The sequence below is a fragment of the Misgurnus anguillicaudatus genome, chromosome 4, assembly GCF_027580225.2.
Source record: "Misgurnus anguillicaudatus chromosome 4, ASM2758022v2, whole genome shotgun sequence".
In the NCBI taxonomy this organism is placed as follows: domain Eukaryota; kingdom Metazoa; phylum Chordata; class Actinopteri; order Cypriniformes; family Cobitidae; genus Misgurnus; species Misgurnus anguillicaudatus.
In genome coordinates, this window is record NC_073340.2 from 25,427,174 (window position 1) to 25,439,666 (window position 12,493).

Below are 12,493 nucleotides of genomic sequence, written 5' to 3' on the forward strand. Positions count from 1 at the left end.
ATACACTGCACGATTTTTGGCTGTCCCAGACAAAAGATTGCCACTGTGATACAATCGATTTCTGTGATTTCGGTGATGTTGCACTAACGTGTGACGCAGCAATCGAAGCCTCCGATTCAATAGTTGTCATCATCGTCCAGTCTACATGCTTGTCTTACCCAAGTTTAAATTACCCATTTCGCACAGTGTAATAAGGTAATGATCTAAAGCCCAGGATACACTGCACGATTATTGGCTGTCCCAGACGAAAGATTGCCATCGTGAAACTGTCGTCGCGATTTCTGTGATCGTGGCTCTCCATCGGTGTCGTACATTGAGAGAGGTTCAAAGACGGCCGTTTTTCCGGTCTTGCGTCCAAAGATAGCCTAGGATAGTTTTCTGACAGTGTCAGAAATTCGGCATGATCACCGCACAGTGTGTTTGCTGCTACGACCTGTGCGCCGGTATTTGTTTACCACGAGTGCATGCTAGTGACGTTGAGCTACGTGTGACGCTGCCGCCGAAGCTTCCGTGTCATCATCGTACAGTCTACATGCCTCACGTACCCGAGTTTAAACAATACATGTCGCACAGTGTGATAAGGTAATGATCTTTTAAGAGGACAAAAATCGTGCAGTGTATCCTGGGCTTTATAGGAGTGCAAAAATCCTGCAGTGTATCCAGTTCACACAGGTCACATACCAGGATCAATCCCGTGAAAGATTGAGATTGCAATGGTAGGCGATGTGCTAGTTTATGAATAAATAAAAAAGCATGATTGTGGTTTCTATACTTTCTTCTTGCTGAAGAAAAAAATCCACTAAGTGCACAATTAAAATCACATAGCATGTACTGTATGTGTCATGTCTTTACAGGATCTCTATGGGATGTGTGTCAACGCATGCACAAATTCCAGTAAATCACTGGCAGTGTGAATAAACCAAATTCAAACAATCCCAGGACAAATCCTTCCGGAATTTTTGTGTTTAAAGGGTTTGTGGTTCATAAACTAACAGCTTGAAAAATCACAATATTGTTATTTAAACCCAGGAACCCAAACGGCTGGTTTGTAATTTAACCTATGCTGGGTTCAACCCAAAATTCTGAGTTGTTTTACCCATCGCTGGGTCAAATATAAACATTTCTGGGTCATGTTTGGGTTTGTCTCTTTTTGACCTGGGTTGAAAATATGTTGGTGTAGTTGTGGGGTGGACCATTAAATTTATAATGATTTTAAAAAGCGTAGTTATCATCCATAGTGTGAACAGTCTACTTAAAATTAATCAAAAATGCAGGAAATATTTAAATTTTTGAATGTTAACCCAATCAAAAATTAGCAATTTTACCGAACAGTTCTACCCAAAATGGTGTGCTATGCAATATGCAGGTGGGTGATTCTCGTAAAATTAGACTTATGAGGTGTCATGAAACAGTCTGATAAAAAAATTAAATGCAAAGGATAAGTATCAAAATAAGAAGCATACAGTTACAAACCTCTCTTCATGTAGTATTTTGCACATGATTTCAAATGACATCATACAAACCATTTTTTCCACATTTAAGGAGAACTTTTCATTACCGCAACGTGTCCATGACTGGATTTGAGTTCTTTGACATGGAAATATTTATAATTAAAAAATCTAAAAAATAAAAAGCTTCAGTGCATGTTATACTATAAACATTTACAGTAAAGAAACATGTGGTATTTGGTGATCATTGGTAAATGTAGAGACAATAATAAGGAATATAAATGTGTCCAAGACCAATTTTTCTCATCCTCCGCAACAATTTTCAATCATTGTTTAAGCCCTCAAGAAAGTAACAAAAAATTGTTGGAAGGGACATAATTGACTGTGACACTCAAGATGGCTACCAGCTAAGCAGTTCTTATTTTTTCTCTCTAGATAAAAGTTAAAATTAATTTTTTTTCGTCATAGTACCTAGACAACTTTTTAGTTCTCATTACAGAAACATAAGCTTGTAAATGCATATATTTATTCATACTGTGGTAATGATAATTTTTGATAACGATAATCTAAAAAAAATTAAATAATTTTATAGGAAATGTTTTTAAATCCTCTAAAAAAAATGGTTATAGTAAGTTCAGACCTTAATTTTATATGTGCAAAAAATTGGCTTTTAAAGGGCTTTTTAAAAATTCTGATGCTAGACACGGACTTCGTGAGAATCAACCAGGTATGACAAACAATATTTGTGTAACACATAGTCGCAAGCAGTTACAAACGAAGGTCAATTTGAGCTAGGCGCCTTACAAGGTAGCTGCCTATGTACTGTAGGATAGTATACTAGGATGCCCACTAGGTTTTGGCTCAGAGCTGGTCTGTTCAAAGATGCACAGATATGAAAAACACACATAAATTTGCACATAGTAACATGAGAAATAACTACATTATTAGTACACAGTCATCTTCACCAAAGTCTACACTAATACCCAAAGAGCAGGTGAAAGCCTAGAGCAAACTCTCAATTTCGCATATTTCCATACTGATGCTTGCCTATATTTGGTCCCCCTATAGGAATAATGAAGCCCATTTGCATTGTTACAGTAAAGACATGATATATTTTTAATGTCATACACCAACGGCTAAAATTAAGATCAATTGAAAGAAACGATACAGAAAAATACAGTATAATCAAATCTGAAACGAGACAAATAAATACAGAAAACATTTTATATTAGTACAGTTGACTACACACACTACCATGCTGTCAGATCTGATTAGTAAAGGTAAAAGTGGACACGGATGATACCTTGTTCAAAGCGATCGTGCTTGTTTAACTAAACACATGCGAGGTCTTTACTGACCTTAGAGGAACAGCGTGAGAAGCTACTAATCCTGGATGAAGGGGGACCGAGATGGGAGTGTGACCTTTGGGCTGTGTGATTTTGCACTGTGCGTTAAGCCGTACTGCAACGGGGTACGTCGCCCACATACACACACACCTGATAGATGGGATTTTACTAGTCTACATTGGTTTACCAACAAATCAAAACAATACATTAAAACAGAATGACATGAATTGATGTTCTTGATCTTGTTCTTCATCCATCTGTGCTTGTCATCCTTCCATCATGGTCCTGTAGTCCGCACGGGTCAGAGTCACGTGGAGATCCCACAAAGGGTTTTAAAAGTAATAGCCGCTGTATAAATACAAGGGCCGCTCCGCTCCGCTCGGAGAGAGAGAGAGAGCAGAGAGGAGAGGCCTCCTGTCACAACCCACCAGGAATGATTCATGTGAACAATTTGTCCTAATTACTCCAGCCCAACGCTTTTGTCACTATTAATCTTACACACCCTCTCGTACACACTCACACACGCTCGCACGGGGCCAGTCGGTTGAGATCAGTGCCCTCGCAAATTGAAATAGATGGCCAAGACGATGGTGAGGAGGATGATGGCCCCCAGGATGAAGACCAGGATTCGATTCTGAATGATCCTGAGGAACAAGAAGAGATTTTGTGTTAAGTCCTATTAAGGATGTTAATTGATCCAATAGTAAAAAACACATGCTTACAAATTGCACATGACATAGAAATAATAATATACTTGTTTCTCATGCACATAATGTTAGTAAATGTGACCCTGTCTGTGAAAACCAGGCTGAAATATCAATCCAATTCTGAGGTTCGGAGCGCCTGAAAGTCCGACTTCAGCCATCGACCTCACTCCAATTTCAATCTTTAAAGGGACACTCCACATTGTTTTTAAAAAATAGGCTCATTTTCCAGCTCCCCTAGAGTTAAACATTTAATTTTTACCGTTTTGGAATGCATTTAGCCGATGTCCGTGTGGCGGTACCACTTTTAGCATAGCTTAGCATAATCCATTGAATCTGATTAGACCATTAGCATCGCGCTCAAAAATAACCAAAGAGTTTTGATATTTTTCCCATTTAAAACTTGACTCTTCTGTAGTTACATCGTGTACTAAGACCGACTGAAAATTTAAAGCCGCGATCTTCCAGGTCGATATGGTTAGGAACTATACTCTCATTCTGGCGCAATAATCAAGAACTTTGCTGTCGTAACATGGCTGCAGCAGGCGCAATGATATTACGCAATGCCCGAAAATAGTCCTCTGCTATTAAAAGTTACCAAGGGGCCATATCTGACTTTTTATTTCTGTCGGTCTTAGTACATGATGTAACTACAGAAGAGTCAAGTTTAAAATAGGAAAAATATCAAAACTCCTTGGCCACTTCTAGCGTGATGCCAATGGTCCAACCAGATCCAATGGATTATGCTAAATTATGCTAAAAGTGGTACCACCAGACCCGGAAATTGGCTGAATGGATTCCAAAACTGTAAAAATCAAATGTTTAACTCTAGGGGAGATGGAAAATTAGCATATTTTCAAAAAAAAGTGGAGTGTCCCTTTAAAATCACTTAGTCTATATGAAAGATATTGAGGTTATAATTTCAAGAAATGTTCTTTACCTAGGATGATTTTATATAGAAAACAACAAAAAGAAGACAAAAAATGACTTGAGGTAGATTTTCGCAAGAATTTTGACTGAACCTAATAAAAACACATTCTACGTTTGTTTCAAAACACACACCGGTGTCCAAAACATGTTGTACCATGTAACAACTTCGCCTCTTTTGCCACAATCTGTCTGTAGACATGCTTGGAGCGATTCTTTATTCTCTATAAAGTGAAATTGTGGCTTGTGGCGTTCTTCCAGCTAATAAAATTCACATATTTACTGCTGGAATTCTCCATAAAACTCTTTTCCTATGACCAAGCAACAAAAAAAATCACAAGGAGAATCGCAGCTTGGCTTACACAAAACTGAAAGTGCTACAATTAATACATTACTGATCCTTATGTTGTTCTAAACCTGTATGAATTTGTTTTTCTGATGAACACAAAAGATATTTTAATAAATGATGGTAAGCACACAGCTGATGGTAACCATTGATTTCCATAGTAGGAAAAACAAATAAGATGGAATTCAATGGGTACCGTCAACTGTGTGCGTACCATCATTTATCAAAATCTTCTTCATTATTTATCACAATACTTCTATAATATTTGTTTTCCTACTTAGGAAATCAAACATTACAATCAGCTGTGTGTTTAGGTGTTCATCAAAAACCTCAGGTTAAGACCAACATGAGGGTCAATAAATGATTGATTTGGGTAAACTATCCCTTTAAATATATTGGCTACTCAAAATTTTGCTCTCGGCTAACAAAAAGAGATGCATAATACATTCAAAGTGCAGAAAGTGAAAGAAACTAACTTAAGCCAAAGTGTGTGTGCGTACAAGTGCAGTGAGGGTGAAAGCGGGTCTTGTAAGGGTGAGACCCCGGGACGATCTCTCGGGGTGGGCTTGTGCCCCCTACGTCATTCCTGACAAATGACAGAATTATCCCATGTGCTGACATGTGAAGAGAGCAAGACCACTGTCCACTCCTATAAGCAGGAGATGAATAACTCGCACTCGTCCATTCATCACCACTGCAGTCGAGCAGGACTCTGTACTGCCCCGTCCAACTCAAACACACCTATTATGGAAAGCAAAACAATACAAACCGGCACATGCATGCACCATTCAGCCCACAGCAATCGAGGACGAGACGTAAATGTTTGTTTGTTAAGATAAACCATCAAAGTGCTTTTAGGATCACATAAAGACTTCATCCACGATGCTGACGACAGGCTCGCTCTGATTGGACGGTGGGCCGGCATAATTCATAATTGGGAGTGCATGCTTGGCAGAGGACATTAATCAGAGCATGTTTAGCAAGGCCAGATCTCCCACATGTCTCTTTAAGTAACATGCATTATTTACACTGTACACACACACATACATACTCATAAACAAACTCTAAGAGAGAGGATGGACTGTTCATGATGTTTAGAGATGTGCTGGTGCCCGAAGGGACAGGAAATAGCCGTGGGAGAGGGACGAATCGGAATTCTTGGGTTTTTATAAAGAGTGTATGTTACGGGATTGTTTGGCTGATGTGGGCTGTGACAGGAATTCGCTATTGAGATCATATTACTATGTCAAGATCATACGACCTTTATGGATCTTCCTGTTAACCCATCAATAAGAGGAATAAGCTGAGTGACTTATAACTGGCAAAGATGTTTTGTGGTTCCATTGTTCATCAAAACAAATAAAACAGTTGATATATGGACACATAAGTTATGTAGAGGTGTGCGGGGCAAAAACGCGGGGTTAGTTGTAACCCGGACAAACAAAAATGTTTACATTGTTGCATAAGGTTGAGCGTTTTGTTTTGCCAGTATTTTATTCCCGCTGCCAAAAGACGGTCTCCCGCAAATTATTGGAGATGTATAATGTTTTTCCAGAGAGTTATTGATGAACGAGTGTTTTGGTGGCATGTAAGTAATTTTTTCATTATGTGTTTTTTTCGGTTTCTAAGTTGGGTGTGTAAGATACCAAATCCAATGCTATGTCATATTAATCAATGTCTTGTTGACTAAAACATAGCATCGTTTTGAAATATCTCTGCAGCTCTTAGCAACTTTTTTGGTGGGCTTGAAAATATTTTCACTCAGCGGGGTTAATTGTAACGCTGTGTTACAACTAACCCCTCAGCACTTACGCTAATGTTAGCGTAATTCTTGCCGTTGTGTTAAATAGGCTACACACGAATGATTGCTGGCTGCCAACAAAATAAATGTGCCTGTCTTATAAAAAAATTGTGTGTCAATTTGATTTTTGTTCATATCTTTAATATTAATTGAATAAGGTCACGTCAAAGATTGAAATCATAATGAAATTAATGGCTAAAATCAGTCTTTGATGCTCATTATCTCAGAATTTAATTTTGAAAATGTAGTATGATTATTACAGACTGGGTCACATATAAAAAATTAGTTTTTTTGTCATATTGTGCTGCTTTTTCTCACATATTTAGACATTTGTATTCATTTATAATTGAACTATTGTTAAAAAAGGCTGGATGAATGAATGCAGTGTGGATACCTGTCTATTATAGACAGATATATATAAACAATATCCACTTCAAGTTTATAGAAAAAATAGTATTGAAATATTTGCATGCAAACTTAATTTTTTAGCAAGTGTTACAACTAACCCCCTGCCTGTTACAATGAACCCCACCTATGGGGTAAGTTGTAACGTTTGCACTGCTGTCACATTTGGTGCAATTGTCCAAGAATGGTATTTACTAGAAGCAAACTTCAAATGTTCATTTGTAGCAGAGATGTGTGTGTTGATTGTGTAAAAATATAATTAATCAAACTCAAATATTTTTTAAATGATTGAGCCAAAAACAGAAAGCGTTAGGTTGTGCCCCGCTCTCCCCTACTTCATATAAAATAATACGTTTTAGATTACTAAACTGATTTTGGTGTTCTGCAGATTTTTGACTCCAAGTGTATGAGAAGTCAAAGAAGATGTGAATGTGAGTGGTTTGGGGGTCAGGCCGAGCTGTTAGTAGTAATGTAGATTAATCCGCCTTTGGTGAGGCTGTACTGACAGGCCCTTGAAGGTGGGAGGAGATGCCCCGGGCAGAGAGAAAGATGGAGTGGCCCAACACACAGATCAGCCATCTTTCCAACACTTTAAATGCCTGGTTCAACAACACCAGCCTTGCCACAGATGGCTTTTGAAAAAGATAATGAAAAATGTATAAATATTTTCTTACACAGGCTTGTTATAATTTGAGGAACATGTTTGGGGAATTAATTCATCATCCTTTGAAGGATGTTAATAACCATTCAGATCTGGGGCACCATTCACTTCCATAATATTCTTTTCCACTACAGAAGAATAGGTTCTGTGAAACACCACCGTTTTCAATATTTTTCTATGTTCTTACCTCAAATTAGATGAATTAATACATCCATATCTTGAATCAATGCGTGCACTTAAATGTATTAGCATTTAGCCTAGCCCCATTCATTCCCTAGAATCCAAACAGGGATGAATCAAGAAGCCACCAAACACTTTCATGTTTTCCCTATTTAAAGACTGTTACATGAGTAGTTACACGAGTAAGTATTATGGCACAAAATAAAATGTGGCAATTTTGTAAGCGGATAAAAAATAAGAAATTAATCCCTGTTTGGATCCTAAGGAATGAATGGGGCCAGGCAAAATGCCAAAACATTCACGACACGCTGTACAAAGATTAAACACGCTCTAAGCGAATCTGTGCGACGTCACTTTTTGTTGATGTTTGAACTGTTTTCAAACAAACAGAGCGTAGCTAACTCCTCCCCCTTCCTCTCCCTTCTGTGCTTTCATGAACGCGACCAATCCCCACCCCCAAATCCTTCTTGTCGTTTATTGGCTGGAACACTTTGGTATGTTTCGTGGTGCTAGGTTTGGCCACTGTGTTATTATTGCCATTTGTGGAGCTTGGACTGTCTACAGAGATCGCATTTTTTACAGTTTGATCAGCGGTCAGCTAGCAAGCAGATATTGAGGAGATCTTTGCTGTATGTAACAAAAAATGTTGTATGGTCTAAAACGTTTGCATTCGCTTAGAGCACCTTTAAGTGTACGCATTGAAAAAAGACAGGCATGAATCAATTTGTCTAAGTTAAGGCAAGAACACAGCAAAATATTTTCCTTTAAATGTTCTTTATGGAACCAAATAGATTGTCAGAGACTATTTTTGGGACTTTTTTTAAGAGTGTGACTCATAGTTTTAACATTTTTTGGCTTAAATACAAGTTTGTAAATTATAAGCGGAACCTGGGGCCGTTTTTGGAAAAAATTGAACTGCGTTTTTGTCTATGGAAACATAAAAAGGACCAAGACTGGCCACCTGTTCCAGTGCTTTATTGGTCATAAATGAGTATTAGATACATTTTTGACTAATGTATGGGTCTTCCACCTACTATTTTATATAAAGAAGAAGAGAAAAAGGCAGAAGACTGGTTGTATCTGCCGCTTGTCCTTTACGAAACCATGTCCAGACAAACCAGAGCAGGACCCATCACCCCACATCCATCCTCTCTGTCAAACACATGACAGCGCTGGAGGAAACCTGTTCATGTTGTCACAGCTCACGGCTCCGGGTAAACCTCATCTCTGCCTCTTTCTTTAACATGATCTTTCTTTTCTCCTCTCTCTCTCTCTCTCTCTCTCTCTCTCTTTCTTTAGCACACTACAACTATTCACTATAAAGCACACAGGCCGAGAAACGTGCAGGCCTTGCCAAAATAACTCAGCAGACAATATTAAACTGAGTCAATTGGGTTAAAAACATAAACCTAACCTCAAAAGCCCAAGAACGCCAAAGAGCGAAAGACTGCGAGCGTGTATAAGAAAAAGAGTTCAAGCTAGGAAAAGCCCATTTATCAGTGGAGGAGGTAGAGGAGACCATAGACAGATGAAAATAATGAGGAGTTTTCTGTCAGGAAAGATTTACAAAATCGTACCCACGTTATTAAAATTTAAAACCTTTTTCCTCTTCTTTCCCGGATTTTTCCTCTCCCACACTCAGTTGCCCTTATTAGTGGCACTAATGAGGGCAGTGGTACACCTCTACACAGGGGTGTGTGAGGGAAGCTTATCCCGCTCTAAGACCCCCCAACACCTCCTCAGGAACCACACACACACATGTACACTAATAAATACACACTAACATCCCCCAGCAACCTTTCCCAACAACAGAAATACACACATAAATAAATACAAATTGTCTACACACTCACCTAAAGGATTATTAGGAACACCTGTTTAATTTCTTATTAATGCAATGGTGTAATGGTGTGGGGGATGTTTTCTTGGTACACTTTAGGCCCATTAGTGCCAATTGGGCATCGTTTAAATGCCACGGCCTACCTGAGAATTGTTTCTGACCATGTCCATCCCTTTATGACCACCATGTACTCATCCTCTGATGGTTACTTTCAGCAGGATAATGCAGTATGTCACAAAGCTCGAATAATTTCAAAATGGTTTCTTGAACGTGACAATGAGTTCACTGTACTAAAATGGCCCAGATCTCAACCCAATAGAGCATCTTTGGGATGTTGTGGAACCGAAGCTTCGTGCCCTGGATGTGCATCCCACAAATCTCCATCAACTGCAAGACGCTATCCTATCAATATGGGCCAACATTTCTAAAGAATGCTTTCAATACCTTGTTAAATCAATGCCACGTAGAATTAAGGCAGTTCTGAAGGCAAAAGGGGGTCAAACACAGTTTTAGTATGGTGTTCCTAATAATCCTTTAGGTGAGTGTAGATAAGCATACAACATAACTAAACAAGTTAGTATATATTCACAAATACTGATAAAATGTATACCTTGAATGTTGTGCAAGTTGTTTTGGATAAAAGCGTCTGCCAAATGCATATGCAATGTAAATATAACTACACACATTTCACAATCCAGAAAGGCACACTCCCAAGCAACCACCTTTTTTAATGCACACAAAAGCAAACCACAAAGACTGACTGAGAATTCACAATACCCTTTTTCTACCCTTCATAATATCATTCAATTGAGGTTCCATTTTTACTTTTCTTTCTTTACGTCTTTTATTTTGCAAGACAATAAACTAAGAATCAATGGCAGTCTGAGACCTATCTTTCAAGCAGGTACTATACTGCACTGAGAGAGAGACAGAGAAAGAGAAAGGGAGGGAGAGAGAGAGAGAGAGACAGAGACAGAGAGAAGAAAGGGGCAAGTGAAAGTGGGAGGAGTGTCAGGAGGATCAATGTGTTCACTAATAGTCTGACTGATGGACATGATGCTCTCTGTGTGTATATGTATGTGTGGAGGGAGGGAGGGATGTGGAACTGATCCTGTGTTCAAGTGTGTGATCACACACTAACAAAGATAAATGTTTTAGCAGGGCTTCTCGGCTTCCTTACTGTACTGTATGTGTCAAAGCGGCCTTTAAAGCACCTTACCTGTCAATAGCTCAAAGCTTTAGATGTAATGAAGACAGGCAATAGTGCTCTTTTGTAGTTTCTTTTTGAGTGATGTAGCGAGCAGCATTAGCAGAAAACTGGTATGGAGCTATGAGCTAACAGTGACGGTAATGCGCTCATGGTCTACAGCTGATTTGTCAATGAACAGTGTCAGCCTGATCTCACAGAAAATCGTAACATTTTACAAGGTAACCATGTTGTATGGATTTGTATGAGGTGAATCGTACAAAAATGTATGATTATAGTGAAAAATAATAAAGTCCCTCCACTAAATCTGAGTATCAGTGACGCAAAAACAGACTAAATTCATGCGAAATTGCCCCCTCATAAAATAATTAAGAAATTGCCATTAGATGCACATTTTTATTTTTTGTTAATAAGTTGGTTTACATGCAGTCTTACACATTAAAAAGTGAAAAGCTGGGTCAACTTAAAAATTATTCTAATTTAAAAAAGTTTTAAATTTTCACTTTAAATTATTTTTCACTTAGACATTTAAGTTGATACAACTTTTTACAGTGTACTTATCTGTCTAAAAACCTGATCATTTATAAAATGTAAATGAGTAAAATGGTTTTCGATAACACTTAACAATAAGTTTGTATTTGTTAACAATTAGTTAATGCATTAGATAACACAAACTAACAATTACCAAAACTTCTACAGCATTTATTAAATTTACTAAAGTCACGTGACTGCAGTGACACGGATGACGTCTGGTGCGCCCCAGCTGTTATTTTTTGTGTGCCCGTCTGAGGGAGATGCACACAAGTTTGAAAAAAAAACTTTGCAAACATGTCTGAGGATAACACGCCATCCGCGTCACTGCAAGCTCTCGGACTAAATCTAAAACATTTTAAACTGTATTCTGAAGATATACGGAGGTCTTATGAGTCATTAATGACATTATTTTTATTTTTGGGTGAACTATCCCTTTAATCTTATGTCATGTTAATATTGGCATTTATTAATGCATTAATAAAATCAAGCGTTGTAACTGTTAACATTAATTAACGCAACATGAACTAACATGAATTAGTGTATTGACCTTAACTAACATTAACAAAACTTAATATATGTTGAAAAACTATATTGTTCATTGTTTGTCCATGTTAGTTAATGCATTTACTAATGTTTACTAATACAAACTTATTGTACAGTGTTACCCTGTATTCTTTTATAAACGACTAAAGCAGAATCCGTCGGCGCAGACCGATTTCTGCCCAATACCCAGATTTTGCGTAACAAGTTTTTTTTTGCAGTAGTGTCTCTGCATGCTAAAAATAAATGTATGAAACATAAAGTAGCGTATTAAAGTCTGCTTTCGACTTACTCAGTTGACGAAGAAACTGCTACATTAAAAAACTTTTACAGGTTCTAAAGATATAAAATAAGATACAAGATGATAGCTTTTAACAGATTTACCGCTTTTTGAATAACTAGGTGAAATATGAGATGGTGTCACTGCCTGCAAGAAACCTGACAAATCCCCAAATCCTGTCTAAACACCATATTCTGCATAGCCTGTTTATTGATCTGCATGTAAATGCATGTAAACAAGTTTCTTGTTTTTTGGTGACTACATAACTTTCATA

The 12,493-nt window shown here is 37.9% G+C and overlaps 1 protein-coding gene across 4 annotated transcripts in view; it reads right to left on the minus strand.

The window, feature by feature from the left end:
• Positions 1–2,537: 2,537 nt before the first annotated feature.
• Positions 2,538–12,493, minus strand: part of vti1a (vesicle transport through interaction with t-SNAREs 1A) — a 164,111-nt gene continuing 154,155 nt past the window's right edge. For all 4 annotated transcript variants that reach the window (XM_055176519.2, XM_055176520.2, XM_055176517.2 and 1 more), the window contains one exon: positions 2,538–3,438. Coding sequence is in view for 2 of the 4 variants with exons in the window: in XM_055176517.2 (XP_055032492.1) it covers positions 3,345–3,438 (94 nt within the window). In the remaining 2 variants the exon portion in view is untranslated. The remainder of the gene's footprint in view (positions 3,439–12,493) is intronic.